The sequence below is a fragment of the Maylandia zebra genome, linkage group LG13 (assembly GCF_041146795.1).
Source record: "Maylandia zebra isolate NMK-2024a linkage group LG13, Mzebra_GT3a, whole genome shotgun sequence".
NCBI classification, from domain to species: domain Eukaryota; kingdom Metazoa; phylum Chordata; class Actinopteri; order Cichliformes; family Cichlidae; genus Maylandia; species Maylandia zebra.
Genome location: NC_135179.1, coordinates 12047617 through 12068672, shown reverse-complemented (window position 1 = coordinate 12068672; position 21056 = coordinate 12047617). Strand labels below are relative to the sequence as shown.

The 21056-nt window shown below is 40.0% G+C and overlaps 1 protein-coding gene across 8 annotated transcripts in view; it reads right to left on the bottom strand.

Annotated features, from left to right (window-relative positions):
* Positions 1-1174: 1174 nt before the first annotated feature.
* LOC101478767 (equilibrative nucleoside transporter 1) overlaps positions 1175-21056 on the bottom strand; it is a 41784-nt gene continuing 21902 nt past the window's right edge. For 3 of the 8 annotated variants that reach the window (XM_004551431.3, XM_004551433.4, XM_004551435.4), the window contains exons 2-13: positions 15970-16057; positions 15703-15784; positions 15026-15201; positions 13650-13789; positions 11298-11432; positions 10390-10487; positions 10111-10192; positions 8465-8550; positions 8103-8211; positions 7118-7203; positions 3799-4001; positions 1175-2606 (exon numbers count right to left, since the gene is read on the bottom strand). In XM_004551431.3, coding sequence (XP_004551488.2) covers positions 2495-2606; positions 3799-4001; positions 7118-7203; positions 8103-8211; positions 8465-8550; positions 10111-10192; positions 10390-10487; positions 11298-11432; positions 13650-13789; positions 15026-15201; positions 15703-15784; positions 15970-15998 — 1338 coding nt within the window. In that variant the 5' untranslated portion in view covers positions 15999-16057 and the 3' untranslated portion in view covers positions 1175-2494. Of the gene's footprint in view, positions 2607-3798; positions 4002-7117; positions 7204-8102; positions 8212-8464; positions 8551-10110; positions 10193-10389; positions 10488-11297; positions 11433-13649; positions 13790-15025; positions 15202-15702; positions 15785-15969; positions 16058-16896; positions 16995-18021; positions 18113-21056 lie in introns of those variants that run through there. The other 5 variants (XM_076891541.1, XM_024804744.2, XM_012919277.3 and 2 more) reach the window with 3 other exon arrangements.

Below are 21056 nucleotides of genomic sequence, written 5' to 3'. Positions count from 1 at the left end.
TAGCCTTTTTGTGGATGCAAATTTGAACATTTGAATAACAATTATATTTTAGGGATAAAAATATCAGTTTGATCAAAGGGCTTGTGCATACTGGTGGATAAAACAGGATTCTAGTAATTAACAGTGCTGTTGATTTAGGGCACCTGTGACATAAACCTGGTGGACTAATAAAGCACATGGTATACATAGTAATAGTTCATGTGTTTCTTTCCTGATTGATAATGTGGAAAATGTTTGGGGAGGGGGTTGTTTGTTTGTTTGTTTGTTTTTGGTAACACTGCTTTTGATACTAGTGATTTAGAATTGTAAATCTCCAGAGTTTAAAAAGAATACATTCATTTTCTCTCCTAAATAATACACTTAAAATAGTTTTTATCCTGTAGGATTATCGTATATTCCTACATATCTATACACATTTAATGTTGCAAAAATTGAGAATTCTGGTTAAGAGATGAGGCGTCTGTTAATGTATTGTAAATGACTTATGGCTCATGTGCAGCACCAAGGAGCTGAGGCTCACATTTACTGTTATTTACAGGTTTTATCTTGATGTGAAGCATGCTGTCTTCCTATATTTAGAGAAGGTGAAATCAAAGATGGAATAAATGTTCACATTTTACTCCCTCCCACTGTAATCTGTAATGTAATGACTAAACTCAGTGAAGATGGAAAAAGATCTATTGAAGAAATCTTTATTTTATTTTATTTTTTTTAAGGGTGAAAGGTTTCAGCCTGGTTTTACTGGAGGTCTCTTCCAGTTGAAAGGAAGTTCTTCCTCCCCACCGTCACCGAGTGCTTGCTCACTGGAGACCTTTCTGCTTTAATTTTGCAGGGTCCTTACCTTACAATATAAATCCTGTCTGTGAATCCCCGGAAGAAAAGCTAAAACTAACAGGGATCTGACTAAAGACTGAAAAATATAAATCACCCTGAGACAGCTGCTGGTGTGAACTGGCATTACATGAATAAGACTGAACTGAATGGGCTTGGCATCGCTTATATTTGGAAAGCAATTACACCACAGTCCCCAGGTTTATTGTTTTTGTTTGAATTTACATAGAGTATTTTTATAGTATGGATTTCTTTTCTTTTCTTCAACAGTTTCTTCAGCACTGAAATGTCCCGAGACGTGAAGTGCTGCATTTCCAAAACTGACCAACAAGAGGAGCCAAAGTCTTAAAAATACACAGAATGACTTTATAGTGAAATACAACATTTTAATGGCCTGTGACAGATTCCTACCCACATTCAAACAGACTATAGAAGCCCAGACCAGAGTGCTTATAAACAAGCAGGCTGTTAGTATTCATATGAATCCTGTGTACAATTAAAGCAGACTTCTTAGAAAATAAAGCCCTACAAGGCCACCAAAATGCAACAAATGACCAATTTTTATCTCCTATTGAGATACGAACGGCTCCCCAAAATAAGCTAAAAACTACATTTGCTATAAAACGTACAGAACATTTAAAAGAGAAAATACGCCATTTTTAAAGTCCCAATCTCACTCACATTGCCATGTAACGTGACTGACGGCTGCACGTTTTGCATGTTCATGATGCATTTATTCACAAAGTCTCATTTTTATCAGGTAGACGCAGCAATTTAAGAAAAAAACAAAACGTGTGACATCTGGATGAGTCAAACTGAAGCAAGAGAGACAATAATACTAATAATAATAATAACAATAATCTGAAACTACAAATGCTCGCTAAAACAAAGAAGATTCAGCAGGAGAAAAAAAAAGTTATTTATAACCTCCGCTTTAGGATTCAGTCCATCTTTACATTCTTTGAGTTTTGACGTCTTTGTTGAGTAAAAAAAACTGAGCAGAGAGGAGTGAAGCAGTTCCTTAACCGAGTGATGGGTCAAGATTTCCCTTCAGAGTTCAAGATTTTCCCATGTTGTCTTCATTTATTTGGCTTGATCCGCGTTAAAGACTGCAACGGTCTGGAGTGATTAACAGTTGCGTTTCATGTCTGATGTGTAAACGTTTTCAATTTACTGAATGAGCCACCGAGCACCATCTAAAAACCTCATTAACGACAGATTTGTTCTTTAAAAATGATTCCTTGAAGTAACTTATTTTAAAACATTTTAATCCTGTTTTGTTTTTTTAAATAACAGTTGATCAATGAGTCTGTGCTGTAAAGACTTTGTGCTCTTCTATAACAAGTACACTAAAACTAAAAGTTTTGGTTTTGATTTCCACTCCAAATATTGATCTGATCAGTGGTTACCAATTAGAAAATGTCCTCAAAAACAGGAGAAACAAAGGTTTGCACACTGTGCTGCTGAAAAAAAAAAAATCCCATTTCAGCTCTTGTTGAATGGATGAGTCTCAACTGTACACATGTCGAAAACTGAGGTCCTCTAGCCTGCTGTGCAGTCTCCTCTCTGTTACTGAAAGCTGCTCCCATACAGGATCATGACAGGGAAGATGTTGGAGGAAAGGATGGTCCACCTAAATCTACTTGAGGTTCTACTGCAGGTTTTAGATCGCAGCCCGGAAACCGAAGGAGACAGCAGCTCCCAGTGCCAAGCCGAGGGACAAGAAGAAGGCCATGATGGCCCCCGCCGTCTCTGCCTCGTGCTGCGACACCTTCCTGTAAGGTGACAGAGGGATAAAATCAGTTAAGAATGAGTCGTTAAGGAACACAAAGTGGAGTGTCAGTTCTGCTTTGGTGCTTTTTGAGAAATGGTTCACAAGCTGGGAGTACCATCCTCATTCAGGTTTGACAGGGTTTCTAGTAGCTGATGGCTTGGGCAAAACTTGAAGATTGAATCAGGTAGCTGGGCTCTGATGAACACTGGCACTGAAGCATTCTGGGATTTTGAGGTTGGAGATAATGACTCAACAGCTGGTGAAGTCTTAACGGTGAGTTTATCTTATAGATAGAATATGGAGAGGGGATTGTCTGGCTGGTTAGACTACCTTCAATGAAAACTTTCGTTTCATAAAAAACAAAAAGGTACTGTTTGAATTCGGAAGGCCTATTAGCAAACAGCTTATAGTGCAGGGGCGTAATATATAGACAAAGAAGAAGAAGGCATGTATGGAGGCACGGTCCCACTCCTGAAATTCAGATTATTATCTCCACAAACACATTTGAGAACTGAAAGTTATGTAGTGTTGGAGAGAAACAATCCACAGAGGCCAAATGTTGTTTGTTTTCCAGTCTATTCATATCCCAAATTAACATGCGAGTCTATGGGGATGGGTTAGGTTTATGAAGCCGGCCTCAAATGGTCACCAGAGGAAATGCAGATTTGGAAACTTGAGCACTGGCATCATTTTCAGCCCTGCTCACAGCCACTGATGTCTGCAGTAGTGTGGTGCCAGATTTGTTGCTACTTTAGGTAGAAACACATACGACCGGTTCTACGTTAGGCATCAATTTTTAATATTTTCTCTCTGCTATTACATGTTATGTTTGTTTTGGGGATATCATTAAAGTAAAAGCATGCTGCAGTTACCTCAGTGTGGACACAGAGTTAAAACAACCAGCAGCTTTCAATGGAATTCATTTGATTTTTACATTTGATCAAATTTGTATGTGGTTCGCAGTTTTAACTGAAGTTAGAAATGGGAACTATTTAATGATTTATTCACCGACTTGGCTTCTGTAGCTCTCAAAAGCCAAGTCAGCAGATGTGTACGAATTAATAGTTTTCATATTGTTTTGATTTCATTTAGCCTTTAGAGGTCCTGTTAGGAACAAGGTTTTAGGACAGGCAGGAAATATTTCTCCCCCCCCACCCCGATGGGTTTGTGATTTGTAGGTGAGCAGTCCTTACTTGGGTCCAAAGCACATGCAGAGGCTGGCCAGGTATCCGTTGGAAAAGGAGAAAAAAATCATGAAGATGATGTACCAGGCATCATGGCTGAACCACACGGTTTGGGAAATCACACGAGGCTGGACATTACAGAGCATGAAGAGGGGGATGAAGACGACCCGCAGGCCCACGAGGATAGGAAGCCAGATGCTGTCCTTGCCCGGCTGGAGAGAGAGAAACACAAAGAGTATTGATTGTTTGTCAGACAAAAAAAATATTTGAAGAGATCTGTTTGGTATCCAGAAACTAGCATTAGATAAGATACAATGCAAAAGAAGGCATGAATGCAATAAGTAATGAGATATAGATAAATTACAAAACAAGATTTTATAAGATTAAAAACTTTCGTTGATTAAACACAGCACATAACAAAACAACTTAAATATTGTGAAATAGCTCAAAAGATAATGTGAAATATGACAAAATGTCTCAATAACATGAAGAAAACAAAAAAATTACACCGACCAGAAAAAATGAAGGTAAAAATAAACTCAGTTCAGGCCTTCTCTCACAGCCCAAAGATTTTTCTTTTGAATGAATATAAATCCAAAATAAAATAATGTGTTTATCATGTATTAACTCAATATATAGTAAAGCCCTTCAACAGAAGAGCATTTTCCCCTAAAAGATGTAATATGTTAAATATAGAAATCTTCTAGAGCAGTGGTTCCTAAACGTTTTTGTTATGAGCCCAAAAACACAGAATCAGCATTCTAGAGAAATTAGTGTGATTTTTTCCCCCAATGTCAGCGATATAAAATAATATCATGCAACGTCAACGTGCTCTCGATTTTTTTGACTTTCCAAAAGGCTCGAGCAGCATTAACTCCACAGGACAAACACAGATGTGGAATCACAAAGAGAGGAAAACAGTCGCCAATCTTTCATCTGACAATTTAAAAAACACATCACATGGTGCTGAATCAGCTGACAAGCGTTATCTGCAGCGAGAAGCTGCATTCCTGCCAGGTCAGAGGACGTCAACAGATTGTACTGGGCTTGATGATTAAATTAGATGAGTTCCTCTGCCGCACAGGAAATCTGACCTTCTTGGTAATTTGTTTTTTCTGGACGAGGTTTCAAAAGGTTTGAATAAATGTTTTTACCAGAAAGGAAGCGATGATTCTAAAAACAAACATCAGCATGACGCTGAGAAGTGGTGAACAGGATGAACTTCTTTCTTTTTGTTGTTGTTGTTGTTTTTTTAAATATGCAAGTGCCAGTGTGTAGGATTTTCATCATTATCAAATGACTGGATTATGTGTTTAATATCTTAATCTTTTTATATATGTTTTGCCTTCCTTAGTAAAATCATCCGTTTGGATGGCCCTGTCACACGTTTGTGATTGGTTATCAGCTGCAAACACCGCCTCCTTCAAGTCAATGCACTTGTAGCTACGCTGGGCTGACTGGGCCTAGAGACTGGTTAGCAACCCCCTGGCAACCAGCGGTCGCTTGGGAAAAACGTGTATTGTCTGACCAGTTGGCAAGAGGTTACTAGAGATTGATGATGTATTTATAACATAGGATTGATAAATGACAACAGCATAAAGAAGTGATGGAAGAAACACCCATCAACCATGGCGCGCATATTGATATAGCATGGTTTGTTCACCAGAGGGCGCTCTGCAGCTTCCCCGTTTGCAACACAAAAATGCCACAAACAGGCGATCCAAGCAGAGCTGGTAACACCACATGAGGAAAACAAGATAGTTTCCAAGTATATTATCATGTCATCTGCATAAGTTTTCAGAAATAACTACATAACAAATGGGAAATCACTTAATGTTTTGTGTATTTGAAAGAAAAGAAAGAATATCGGATTTTTAAATCACCAAATATCAGTATCGATCCTAAAAGTCTTAAAAGGCTCTAGTTGGCAGGTGAAATGGGTTGCAAAGAGGCTGCTGCACCAAAGGCTTCCTTGTAATCGCTTTGATTGCTAGCAGATTGCAGCGGCTGCCAATAGTTTGCATGGAAGACACCGACTGTTAATCTCTGAGCTGCAGTGAAACTTGCAGAGAACATCTGCCTTTAGAGTAAAAGTTGTGCCTTACCACTGCAACCAACATAATTGGTCAGTGGGATATAATCAAGCTGATAAAAACCCTGTCAGACTGAACACTGAAGTTGGAGTAAGAGAAGCCAGATAAGAAAGACAGAGATCCTGGGCGTGCTTAACTTGCTTTGTAGTGCCGGCCTTAGATTAGGAGGAGACTCCCCAGCCTGGGCGAGGCACACTGGGGCCTAATAGGATCGAGGTAACCATCTCCAGACTCAAGAACATTTAAAAAAAAACAGCTCAGGATGAATCAATTGTGAAATTCTCAGCAGATACTCAGATTTTAAACTTTGAATTACGAGTTTGACGACACTAAGCTTTTTGTTTTGTTGTGAAGTCTTCTGCATAAAAATGTCTTTATTACATACTTTTGGAATATTTAGCAGAACTGATGTAACAAACCAGATAAATATTGATGACTGCCACTTGATTTTCAGTTTAATATCAGCTAAAATATTTATGCATCTCTGTTGCAAACCTAAAACAGTCTATTAAAGCTTGTAGGAGAATAAAAGTTATCCAAAAATTATTTCACAATGGAAACAGACACCCGAGGGCTTTCTGCCTTTCTACCCAGGACCCATTGTTCATCCAGATGTGAGGGAAAGATTAGCAAACCCTGAAAAACACCAGTCACTTTTTTTTGACCCCTAAAATCCCTTTACACGCACAACACGTATGTGCGCGCACACGCACACACACACACACACACACACACACGCACACTCTTTCCTCCAATACAAACCTCTGATCTCAGCAGAAAAGCTCGTCCCTGAACGTCTTTTGTTTTTCCATCGTTCCCTTCATGACTCAGTTATTCATACAAGGGCAAACATTTTATGCAGCCAGAGGCTTTCTTTAATGTTGTTTGTAAATGCATTTAAAGGAGTTAATAATCAAGAATACTTGATCATCTGGTTCAAGCACTGGTCACTGTCATCGCTGCATATTTGTACAGGTTAAAACACGCTTAAGTAGTGTATTATATACTTTCAATGTGTGAGTTTTTGATGGATAAAGGCTTGTTAACTTGGCCGTGCAGCTATTTGGACCGAGCTCACAAACAAACAAAGCCAGCTCTGCACTCACCTGAAACCTGAAAAATTGGCTCCACAGCAAACAAGTTTCAACTCAGTGTGGCTTTTTTTTTTTTTTTTAGCTTCGTGATGTGGCCTCACTGGTAATTTTGGTAAGAAATCTCATTTGTGATTTACTGACCCACATACAGATGGCCGTCAGACTCCTGCCAGCCCAGTCCATCACGTTGAAAAGGAGGAAACACGACACGGGGATGAAGTACTTTTCTGAAAAGAGATCAAAACAAACCGACTGTAGTCAAGAGCAACAAGACTGCAGAGATGCTTTCCTCAAATAAAAATACACAGGAATCCATTAAACCTCTGCTGGTTTAAGAGGAGGAGGTGAAGTTTGCTTTCACTTTTACGGAGGGATCCAGAGAACACCAAAGTAATTTCTAAAACTGATCTGGTGACACTTTAAACCTTATAGAAAAATGATGTTTAAATGGAAATAATTTCTAGAATTTTACAGGCTGCTCTGAAGTTCATAAATGAAGTCTCGCCCATAATATTTTCAAATGAAACTATGCAGATGAGCACAAATGTCAGGTTTAGTGACTCTACAACACTTAAGTCTGAATTCTGGATATTTTCCACAGCACTGCTGGAAACACTGTGATTTCTAAAAACACAGCTCGTGTGTGAAAACAGAGAAAATGAGCAGCAATTTCATAGCACGTTGAACTAAAAGCCTTTCAAAAAACAGACATTTGGAATCCACGTCAACCAGCAGGCACCCCCTAGGAGATAGGATCTGATCAGTTTTTGTAATCTTCTTGTCATGATTATTTCATTTTTATAAGAACTGGAAGGCGAATGAAATTCAATAACTTGTCCAGGCCTTAAAAATTCCCCATATCATGATTGGAGGTTAATGGGTAAGCAAATGATTCCCAGTTCAATCCTGGAAGGAGACAAATCCTTCTGGGGAAGAGTGTCCAACAAAAAACCCACTGTAACGACCACTTTCAGAGAAGAAGTTGAGAGCAGTTTCCATTACTGCTGGAGTTTAGGAGTTAAAGATTCTTAGCAGTCATCCAACTCCAATATCAGATTTTCAGAATTCCTGGCTCACTGATTACTGTAACAGTAACTGTTTGTATGAAAGGGACCTGCAGACTCACCCCAGGCACTTTCACCAGCAACTGTCGACTTGACATCGACGGTCACGGCTGGAAAAACTCCAATGGTGACAGTGAAGATGAAGCACACAGACAGAGCCATCACCCAAATCTGATTAGAGAGAACAAGAAGAGCTTTATCAATATTACGTAACCAGTCTGTCACACAGGTAGAAAATGCTTGCATGGAACAGATAATGTCCGACTTGTAATGAGATTGCTGGCTGCACAGCTTCAGTAGTAACTAGTTAATGTGATAGAAGCTTCTGCAACTCAATACACGATATTTATGATTTGAAAAAAAAGACTCAAAAGTTTTGCCGGTAACAAAACCGGAGTTTCTGCCTTATAAGTTCTCATCTCACCTGCTTGAAGATGTTAAACACAGACGAGGTGGGTTTGGTCTCATCTTCCATGAGATTCACCACCGGCCGCTTTTCAGCTTCACGTTCTCAGGGGGAAAAAAACCCAAACTATTTATTGGTCAAGCAGCACCTGGAGTTTAGAGCATCATTACTATATTTGAGTGGGTGTACACACAAGATCCCCATTGTTACATCTTATATGTCAAAAGGGTTCCCATTAGGTACTCCTACTCCCTATAAAATTACACTGACTCAAGAAAATAACCTTTCATATCAAAGGAAACATGGTAAGAACTCCCGAAACAAGATGACTTCCCATTTATTTTCTCTAAAACCTCCAGAGCTGCAGGAATCCACCTCCACCCTGGATTCCTGCAGCTCTGTTCACCCGCTTTAATGCTAATCGTGCAGCCTCATCATCATATGTGCAGCTGTGCAGAAGTGAGGAGGGGGTTTATTTTCACTTCTAGCATTAAAAAAGTGGGCAAAGGTAGGCACACATCAGCTGAATGTTTAAAGGTTTTAAAGGTTTTCAGCTGATAAGCATCATTTGCCTGGCTCTTTATAAAGAAGCGAAAAAAGAGCAGTTTTCTAAACTGTCTTTGTGTGTTTAAACAGTTAACAGGAAGTTGGGGTGGGGGGTGAGGGGGTTCTTAGGAATAGTGGCTGCCACGCCTGTAATTACACTGGCAGAAAGACTTGTATGAAGCAAGCAGATTGAAGCCTTGGATGGAGATAAAGCCCTGCAGTCTGAATCCCATTTACCAGTCACATGCAATCTTTTTAAATAATGTCTTTGTCTAATCTAACAAGAGAAACAAAAGTACAATTTCCAAAGTGTTTCATCGTAGGAAACAGGCGAGGATGGAGCTTACTGAGTGCTGCCAACAGCACATGTGAGCTACAGATTGCACTTAATAGAAAACAGGTTTGTGGAATCTGCAGGTTTTGAGATTCTGGATCAGTTTAGATTTCAGCAGAATGTTGTTAAAACTACCGTTTAGATCAACCCCCGGGCTTTGGACCGGTACCGGTCCGTGAGTCGTTTGGTACCGGGCCGCGAGAGTTGAGGCTCAGGTGTGAAATGTATGGTTTTATTTTGTTATCGTTTTTATCGTTTACTCGGTTTTCCTGGGTCTTTTCACGTGTGTTATGAATAAATTTTTTTTTTGGTACCGGTACTAGTTTTATTTTGTTGTATTTATCCGCGACACCTTAATATTGAAAATATTGTCGGGCATAAACCGGTCCGTGGTGCAAAAAAGGTTGGGGACCGCTGGTTAAGATGGAAAAATACAAAACAGATGACAGAATTTCGAGAATCTGATCTAGCGGGGTACACATGTTGAACTTTATTGCTCTCCATGTGATGTCAGTTCTTGAGAATTTGCACAGCCAGAATCAAAGTCTGAGTTACAACAGCGTTATGCTTTTTTGCATCTGTAACATCCAAGAGGCAGAAATTTGTGACAGCACAGCCTCTACGGTACAAGCGGACTATAACGTAGCATAACATGAAAAGCTGTGTCCTAGCTTTAACCCCCTGACTAAAACATCTGCATTAGCTTCATTGCTGCTTCTTTTTTGCACACATCTAAAAGTTTCACACTGTTGTCCTTTTTTATAATGAGCAGGCCGGTAAGCACCTTTTTTGAGCAAGTCCATCTTGTTCTCCTCATCGGCTGATGGTGCAGATCTACTGCTCTCCATGTAGTACTGGAAGAACTCCTGTTAACAAAAACCATAATTAACTGATTCCACTAAACCAGCAGGACAAAGATGAGCAGCTTGTTCCCAGAGAAACTGAATTTTATTCGCCATCAATCAAAACGTCCTTTTCAAACAAATACCTTGTGAATAAAAAGCACTAGAAAGGAAGAAAACCAGGAAAAAATGTAAGTTCTATTTATAGATTGAGGCCTTACCATCTTGGGAAGAATGAGGTAGGACATTATAGCCAGAAGAATCACAATACAAGCTGTGATGAAGTAACCAAAAGCACTGTCCTGCAGTTCTGACCCACCTGAAGACAATCACACAGAGTCATTAGTGTGTTTTGTTATTATTGGATAATTTCATGAAAAATGAATCAGTTCCTCCCAAGTCCCTCAGAATCAGCTGATTTATTTCTCTAATAACTTAAGAACACTTAATAAAGCCACAGAAACTTTTACATTCTCGTTATGAACATTGTCAGAGTTACAGACCCCTGAAGTCCACAAGGGCTGAAATCTTGTGCCTTTAATTTCACATCATTTTTCCAGCCCTCATACCTTCTAAAGGACAGGACAGACTCAGGGGACATTAATAGGGCTGAAGAACACATTTACTCACTCAAGCATCACAGACTGAAGCCACTGGCACCGTGGCTTCACAAGTGCTTTACTCTGTGAATCACCATGTTGGGGGAGGAGCATGAACTGTGGGGTAAATTGACCCTTGATAGGGTAACCCAAAGCAAACTGGTTTTGGGTGAAGACAAAATGTGGTGATCCTGTATAAACTAAGTTACCTCACTTGGAGAAGGGATAAGGGGGAAACCACTCTGCAACCCTGGCCTTGTTGGCAAGTGCCTGCTCAAATAAACCACATGGGTTCACCACCTGCAAGAGGAGCTGTAGTGGTCTGGTGTTTTGTGGCAGTGACCTTGTCTGTTTGTTTTTTGGGGGCAATTCAGTGTAGTAGACATCTTGGGGTAAGTTACAGAAGCTAAAGTTTTTCATGGCTTCATTTAAAGTTGATGAACATAAAAAGTAAGCCGACTCAGAGGAGGGTCAGAACTTTTTCAGAATATAAGAAATGACCCCCGTATATTGTTTAATCCCAGACTTACTGGCCAGAGCGCAGATCATGGAGAAGGCAGCGAAGGTGCCGGCCAGCCCCTGTCCGCTCATGATGGGAGTGGTGTAAGAGGCAGGTAGAATCCCAGCCAGCCCGAACAGACTGCTCTGAAAAATCGCCCCAAACGCTGGAGAGGGATGAAAAAAGAGAAAAACACATTTGAGGAATTACAGAGTGACTGTGACACAGAAACACAAAAAAATGATCCACATCTACACAGTTATAGCCAACAAGCATGTCAGAGAGAAACAACATCCTTCTGATCAAAGTATTCAAGATAAGTGTTGCATAACACTTCTATCATTTTAATTGTCTCCCCTAAAAAAGGTTTTTTGTCAGTACAGACTTTCCAGACAAATTCCTTCCGCATTACAAACGAGTTAGTAGCTGCAGAAATCTCGAAACGTGTGAAACAGAGGAATGTGCCAACGCAGATATCAAAGCCTCAAAGTCACCGTGTCCTCCGCTCTAAAGCAAACACGATGGGCTGTTCCACATGCGAATCTGGGGGTCAGGACTGGCCCACTGGGGATAAGGAGGGGGGTAAGTTCATTCCTGCTGCTCTGTGGCTTATTGTAAACAAGCAAACACTGTGAGAGCGCAGCTTGTGTATCTTTGTCTGTGTGAATTTTCCCAACATGTTCAGGAGACGATTTTTATCAAAGAAAGATCCACAGAAATAATCAGTTATACGACTTCAACATGGAAATAAGGCCATGAATTAAATTCTTATTCTAATACAGATATCTTCATGAAGCTTATAATTGTTAGTTTTCTGTTTCTGGGCTCTTAAATTTATGATTATGTTGCTAATGCAGGATAATTCTTTGCAGATGTGCAGCAAGCTGTGTATCTTCATTTGCCTTTGGCACGTGCAGAAATCAGAAAACTCTCTGAGGCCTTTTCCCCACATTTTCTGTTTAACTGAACTACTTCTGTGTCATTTTTCCCCTTTTTGTACCCCTGGTGTGTGATTTTAAATGAATTTGTTGGTCACATCCTCATGTTTTGGCTGCTGTACCCCCCTTACCCCCAGATCCCCGTTCTTGCTGTTGCCATTTAGATGTACTGTAGTTTGAATCAACATACAGTTTTCAACCCTCCATCATCTGACAAAGAGGTCATCTAAATCAGCGGTCCCCAACCTTTTTTCCGCCACGGACCGGTTTATGCCCGACAATATTTTCACAAACCGGCCTTTAAGGTGTCGCGGATAAATACAACAAAAATAAAATTAGTACCGGTACCGAAAAAATGAGGATTTATTCATAACACACGTGAAAAGTCCCAGGAAAACTGAGTTAACGATAAAAACGATAACAAAATGACGCTAAAAACCCTGAAAACCATACATTTCACACCTGAGCCTCAACTCTCACGGCTCGGTACCAAACGACTCCGGTCCATGGCCCGGGGGTTGGGGACCGCTGATCTAAATAACTGTGGCTGTGGATAATTAATGAAATTTGATTGTCCTCTGTACCAACGTTTAAATTTTATTCAGTTTGTCACCTGAAAAAGTTGATTTTCTGGCTCATTTTGATTTGAGTGATAGTGAAATGGCTAATTTTTTTCTTTTTAAATTCTACTTGCTGTTTTTGGTTTTTCCTTGTATTACATTATTGACAAAGACGAATCTTCACCAGTAGTTCTATGGCCTCGAGCAAGCCTTAGAGCGTTGCATTGAGACTGACACAAATCAAGGATTTTGGGGTTGAACAGGGACACTAATCTGAGCGGACAGACGAAATGTTTTGGGACTGAAAGGTGGTGTGATCCCAGAAGTGATGCTTTGTGACCCGGATTCTGAACTGCTAGCTGCTGGAATCTGTTTCGTTTGCTGAGGTAATTCGTCCTTGTTTTGTCTTTTGAATCTAGATTGAATCAATATATGCTTTTTTTATTCCTCCATCAGCTGGCAAAGAGGTCATGTAATTGACTGGATGTGGACATTTAATGGATCCTGACTGTCCTCTGCACCACTTACAGGACACGAAGCTGAACACTTATCCAACATCCATTTCAACTCCACTGCCCCAAGCAGAGATGTAGAAAAACTTCATAAAAACCTCCTCCCACACTACCTGCACTCATTTTAAGCTCTCTATTGTTTCTTTTCATCTAGTATTATTTAAATTTAGATTTACTGAATTATGTTTTTTACTTTATTCTTCTTCAACAAAGTCATTTAACATTTTCTCCACATTTTACAAACAAAAGGTTTACATGGCCTACAGGTGAATGCACATAATCAAAGTACCAACACTGCTCTTGTTATCAAGTAGGCTAGTTTAGCCTACTTTTTCTGAAGAACTGTGCATTTTTTTAAGCACTAGACACTCACAGTTGATGCAGACAATTTTGACCATGGTCAGGACAAAGAAGGGAAGAGGAGCCAGTTCTACTTTAACAACCACCGCTGTCACCAGAAAAACCACCAGGATGACAGTCAAGCTGCCCGAGATTCTCAATTTCTGAGGAATCCTGAAACAAAGAAAAACCACATTTAAAAACGCCCATACTGAAAGCACACAAGCATCACTCAGTTACTGCTCTTCAAAGAAATGCAAATTTCAAGAAAGCGGAAGTGCTTGAGTCAGTTGCAGTGACTAAGCCCTTTTTTTCCCCATCTTAAGCTCATTTTTATGTCTTTCTGAAAGAACAGCAGTACATAGAAATGGCACATAAAGCAAAAACTAAGTGGTAAAAATGCTGAGAAATGAAACCAAGGAAGAGAGGGAGACAGAGGGAAACCAAAGTACAGCAAACCAGGAAGAGGTAAAGAAGATACATGAAGTAGGGAACATAAATAACATTCCTGAGTAAGCAGTGCAGGAGAAGGGTTCATTGTGGTTGAGGGCCACCCGGGATTGTTCTCAATCCTACTCTAATTAAACCAAACACACTAAACATAAGCTCATACAACAGGATCACGTTACTCACAGTGGCACGGGGTGACTGAAGGTTAAGGGCAGGAAAAGTTTACACTGTGCGTGTTAAGTCTTGTGTACACAATCTTCTCCGAATTAATTTAAAAAAAACAGCTATGGTAAAATTACTTCATAGTACAGAAAACAGTTATAACTGAGTTATTACACCAGGGGATTTATATTACACTGAACTTGTGTAAGTAATGAAGATGATTAGAAATTCGAGCAATTAAAAGTTTGAGCCTGATGGATGAATGTGGAGGTCTCCTAATATACTAGCTCCATTGAGGCTAACTGTTTAGACAGCTTGCCTTGTGAGTGATTGGTTACTGTCGTTATGACGATTGTATCAGCAGAGATACCGCCCCAGAGATTAGACATAAGCGCTGTGAACCACTGAAGAAAAATCTAAATGTAAATTCTGCCTCAGAAAAATGCTGTATTAATAAATATTAGCTACTGGTGTACTCTCTGGAGACTGTCGATATTTATAACAATTAAAAACATTTTTTTTTAAAAAGGGTTAATCACAATTAAAACAAAAGGGCAAAAATGTTTGAAAAACATGAAATATACTAATTAAAAATGTCTCAGTGCCATAAAATGAGAAAAGATACTAAACTGAAACCGAAAGCTAGTGCTGTTATTTCATTATAATGCAATACTGTGGCCACTAAACCCCAACTCGTGTTCCCTCAGATCTTTTCTCACTTCTAGCTTCATTAGAAATATTTACAGTTTGCCTCTTAATGAGTCGAGCTTTTTATTTAGACTGACGGTAGTTCGATACCTTTGGTGTATGAAGGAGTTGAGACAGGTGAAGATGAGCAGAGGCACCATGGCGCACAGCGTCATCACGTTGTTGAACTTGGACTCCAGCACATTGCGAGAGTCTCCGGCCGTCACGTTGGCTGTCTGATTGGAGGAGTGCACAGTGGGCACGTCCTTCAGTCTGCTGGTGAAGTACTGAAGATAACAGAGGGAAGAACACACATTTACCACAAGGGTTCTCCTGCAATTCATCACTAATATGGAGTCACAGGTTTATGTCACATGAATGTAATTTACAGAAAAAACTGAACTATGGGTGCAGTGTTTATTGTAGGACTCCTGCAACAGACTGAGGGTAAAATTTTGAGTCAAACTAAGCTGAATGAACATGATTTTTACACTCAAACAGTTTCCTGATGGTGTCAAGCAGAGCTGAGCAATCTCATTTTAATTTCAACTGAAACTTTGATGTGTGACAGCCACTAACATTAAGTGTATTAAAAAAAGAAAGGTACACCAGCCTTTGTTTTGCCAACCTTCCCATTAGTGAAGCCTAACCTTTCAAAGAACTACTTGTTAACCACAAAAGGCACCACCAGGGCTCTTCCTTTTATTTCCATCTGTCTCCTGATCTAGAGATAAACCACATTGGCCTGCAGACGCTCTCGCAATTACAAGATTAAAATTGTACTTTACCATTGTTGCCGTCATGAAGAAATTCCATGGCAAGAGGGTTCCCAAGCCCAGGATAAAGAAAATGAGCCATACTGAATTGTATCTGGGAAAGAAGCAAAAGGAAGTTCGCATGAAGGCACATCAATCAAGTCATTCATGTTAGTATCAACAAACAAATCGCAACAATATATACACTGGGACTCAACCAAATTTCAGTCAGAGAATATTAATGCCAAGATAAAACCCAACAAAGGCACAGCTTAAATCGTTTAAAAATTCTCCTCTTACTTGTCCCGAGGCGCATTGATGGCCGTCATGGTTCTCGATGGACAATCTTGGGGTCCGTGTTCAGTGTTGGATTAGTGCAGCACCAGGTCTGCAATGTGCAGATGACAAATGGAAGGTTACACAAGTAAAAATCTCCGACGTGTTATTATCAGCAGCCATTTGTTTCTTTCTGTATTTACATATTCACATGTAATAGAGTGAGCACCGAGTCTTGTGGATGCCTCAATATCCTCCACTTTCTTTCACACGATGCATTGTTTAACCTGGTTAAAATGTATACATTTCTCACCTCTCCTCTCAGCTGCGCTTGCAGCTTTGTTATACATTTTAAAAGCAATGCATAGCCTGTGATATCAAGTATTTACACGTGTTTTTTTTCCACTGGTAACTTTATTTATATACTGGTTAAACTCGTCCTGTAAATGAATCGCCTTACAAACTCGGAGTAGGATGAGCTATTTCTAAAAGAAACAATTGGAGCTTCTGCCAGGAGGAGGTCAGAACAAGCTGGCACGAGCAGGCCAACAGCTACTCACTCCCAACTAGGGCACTAACTAAAAGAGCAACTGAGCTTATTACGCTGCTGCTTCATTTTTTGGATTCTCCACCTACTCCACATGACGACCTTTTTATAGTTCAGAAACCCCCCGTTTTTGGTTTCCAAACAACCTCAGATTGAAAATCTAATTAATACACAAATTTCAATAAAAGCTTAATTTCATTTTCTAATTTATGCAACGTGAACAACCCCTCAGTCATTCCATTGTGTTTACAACACAAACTAACCGCAGCAACAAAGAGCAGCTTGACACTTCAGCAACAATAAGCCAGAGGCATCTTCCCACAAAGTTTTGAAATTCAAAAGTTCACAGCACACAACTCCTCTTAAACACAACAAGTACAGGAACAAACAGCAAATAAACTTACTCTGAGAGGCGTTCAAACACAGACGGAGGCTCTCGCTTTCCACTGATCAGATCAGGGCTGAATAAGCTCTGCCTCGCTTATACTATACAGATGTTTCGTAGGCTGACACCCAACTGTCTTGTGACCAGCCCCCTTTGCATCTAAGTGCCCATCCCTCCTTCTTCCCTTTACCTCGAACATCTTGTTCTCCTCGAGCCCTTCCAGCCCTTCCTACACATTTTTACATTTGGAGCACACAATACTCTTGTCATACAGACTACTACGTTACATAGTTGAGCAAAACCAAAAAAACCAAAAAGAGAAGAGTGATTAATTAAATCCACCAAGCGTCCCGTCTGCGTGATCCTATTTTTCCAATCTATCCATCCGCATGTTCCCTTTCATCCCCATGTGTCCTACTGTCTGGTAATTTCTCATCTCATTTCATCCACTTTTCCTCCTCAGCAGTTCTTTTATTATCAAGTTCACACTTTCTTGACCTGCTCCATCTATCACTTCCCCATCCACTTTGCTCTCACTGCCTCTTATTGACTTATCCAGAACTATTTGTGCTTCCCCAACTCCTTTCAAACCTTGAATCTGATGGAAGACATGTGCTCAGATATCTGTGTGACACACATCCAAACAGAAAATCTTCACTAGAAAACACTTACCCCTTTAAAAAAAAACAAAGCAATTTGGCATCAAGTCAATCCAAACAACATAAAGCAAAGTTTAAGCTAACAAACTGCACTATTCAACTTTAATGGGCTGAATTTAAAACGGTATCCTGTGGACTTGACGTATTCACAGTGGGTGCACTTCTTTGCCTCTAACATGGAGGGGAAACCTTTTTCGGTGAGAGGAAGTGTTACCCTAATCTGTCAGGGTGATCAGTGTTTATGGTGAAATTAAACACTGATATGGTGGTATGGTTCACGGCCGCACTCTCTTGTATCAAAAAGTCACTTTGTTTTGTTTGCATGAAATAGTGATTGGCTGATATGGCATTTTTATTATTAGTAGCAATCAGAAAGATTGATGACCAATATTTGAAGCAGATACAGTTTTGTAGTTTTGATTAAAAAGCCACACTAAAAATGAAACAAAACTTTCCTTCAAACACTCGTGAAGGATCACACACACCAAAAGTGCAGTCGGACCTGCTTGCACAAGCCGTGCTTGGGTGTAGCTCCGGCTTGTCGTGCACCTCTCCTATTGGACGCAGATGGGTCAGCTGTGACAGCGGGGGAAAAAAAAAAAAAAAAAAAAAAAAAAAGGAAATGTTTAAAATACTTCAAATTTAACCAAAATCATCAACAGAATGTGAAGTTAATCACATCAAGGAAACATATGTATACAATTTGACTTAGCTGCAGTTGAATTAACTGCCTTTCCAAAGTGTGATAGAAGCTCTGTAGTGCTGCTGAGAGAACTTATGAATCCATGACCAGCCAGATCTAACTGGCTGGTCATGAGCGAGCTATGAGTGAGGACAGAGGGTCCTCTATATGCACACACAGGTTAGCTAATCGTACAAACATGGGACTGAACAAGCAGAATCCATCTGTGAGAAACCCCTGTCAGTGAGACGGGTCTATATGGATTGTTAGAGGGGCAGAGGACCAACAGACAAATACTGCAACAACGTCCCCTCACACTAGAAACAACCTTTGTTACATTTGTTACACTGTGCGCAAAGTTAAGGTTACAATATGCAAACTGAACGATGTGATTAAGAGTTTCAGCTTTCCTTTAAACACAGACACTATTCTTTTAAAAAATAGAGTTTGTCCTTGCCCACTAAAGGTTTTCACCATCTTCTGAATATTTCCCTACTTCCTTTTTCTTCCTCCCATTTAATCAACTAGGAAATTATGTATCAAAGCACGATTCCTGTTATGAAGGTCTTTGGCAGCTAAGTTTGACCTTTCGGGAAATTATCTTCGTGTTTCTGTTCACATGTGCCCATCCTGTCTCTGTGCTGCCTTCCTCCAGGTACTCAGGCTTCCTCCCACAATCGGAAGAGATGTTTGTTAGCTTAATTGATGAAAGTGAGTGTGTGTTTCGGTGTGTCTCAGTGTGATGGGTCTTACAACCTTTAATGGGATGAGCAGCTAAGAAAACAGATGTATGGATCCACAGGAGCACATATTGTCTGAGCTTTATTTATCCCCGTTTCCCCACACCTTTTCAATGTCAAAACTGAGAGAACTGTGACTCAACATTTTGTAACTTTCCAAAACCACTAATCTGACATTGACGCTCTTTTCACACAGTGACTAACTGGCTGCAGCCGTGCAGAAGTAAGAAAGGACCAGGATTAAACTTCTTTCTCCTGAAAAGCCTTTTGAGAATCACACCACTAAATCAGTATTTTAAACATCTCTCTTCTCTAGATAGACTGATAAATGTCAGTCTATCAGAGCAGCTTATTGAGGCTTGACGTTGACCATAGCCATACACTACAGTGTGCTTAAAATTCACCAGCTTTGCCTTGTCCCAGATTCCTGTAAAGTATGCCTCTCTCAACCTAACATGCCATCAAAACGAGCCAGTTGGCATAAGCTGCCTGGTGCTGAAATGGTGCCCAGCAAACACACACTCACTCACACAGGCACTTTGCAGTCTGTAGAGTGGTGCACTTTAACACTTTCAATGGCTAGCCTCTCAACGATGTCCAAGTCCAACAATCAGCACTTCAGTTAACAAAGACTTAACAGCACTGGTGGTAATTTATTGTTTCCCCCTCTAGGAGAACTAGGGCAATTCAGACCAGCCCAAAAATGTATGTGAAAAATCTGGTCTGGTCACGCCACAATGATGCTACAATAAAGTGGGCTTCTCATCCCGTATTCACCTCATTTTATACTTGATAAAATTGAAAAGTCATTTTTGTTCTTCTCACATTTGTGTCATTAATCCAACTATAAAGATTTTACACAGTGTAAAAATGATCTTCAAACTTAAATATTGCAAGACCCATGTTGTTTTTGTGTTGGAGCACAAACATAAATCCACATCCTCATCACAACCTCAACCAAATCTGAGCCAAAGCTCATTTACAGGAACGAATGAGAAAGCCCTCACAGACTTCTACACAAATCAGGCTATCTAAAACCACAGGGCTCTTTCTCCTGGTGGACGTTACAAAGAATGCATGTTTCAAGCATGTCTTTTATTCTGATTACAATTAAATCTTGAAAAGTTCTCATTACTAAGGTAAAAATGAATTTGAAATTATTAATGTATGTACTCAGAACATAAAACTTGTGACTATGTACCTGTGTGTATACTGCATCAAAGCAGAGACAAAGAAACTCTATTGGCATCCTTTTTTATAGCAAGTCAAAGCTTGCTGTAAAATAACCTATATTGTGTAGGCTTAAAAGTTAAAGAGGTTCTGAATGCAGTTTCCTCATTAAGTTAAAACCAAGCAAAACAGCACACATAAGGAGTCATGTGCTCTGGGCATGATCTAAACTTTACCATCCACACTGAGAAGTTTAACCCTCTCAAGGCAGGCGTTGCTGATTTGCAACAGTTAAAAACTAACAACCTGATTACCCCACATACATATTTTATGAGGTTTTTTTACTCAGAAGTACCACTGCAGGACTTGGTTGTGCATTAGCAACAAAAAGTTTAATTTGAGCCTGAGAGGGTTAAAAAGCAGTCGTTGAACGCAACATTCTCCATACAAATGTGTGTCCTGCGGGTATAGGTGGAACAATAGAGGCTGATTCCGAGAGCACAGATGGTATGACCATCTTCCTCATTGTGATCTCTCAGCAGTTATCGCTGGCATGTGAAAAAGAGTGGCACGTGTTATGGAAGTAATGCATGTCTATGTGGCGTGTTGGCCTGAATTTAGAGACAAGGACAGTGACAAGGGGTTTGGTGTATGGGGAAGTGAGCTTTTCAAAGTGGGATACAGTGGAGGGTAAGAAGTTAGAGTTAAAATGCCACTTAAATCAGAGCTAAACATGGATGGAAAAGGTTAGAAGTTCCTCTTTCTCACCTCTATAACAGAGACGCCTTTATCCCCAGGCTGAGTTACAGAATAGTTTGATGCTGGTCATATGATGAGGTGTGTGAAGAATAAACTCTCTCCTCGAGGTCATGTCCCAGTGCTAATGGGAGCCAAACCCTTTTCAAGTCACAGCATATTGACTTAGTAA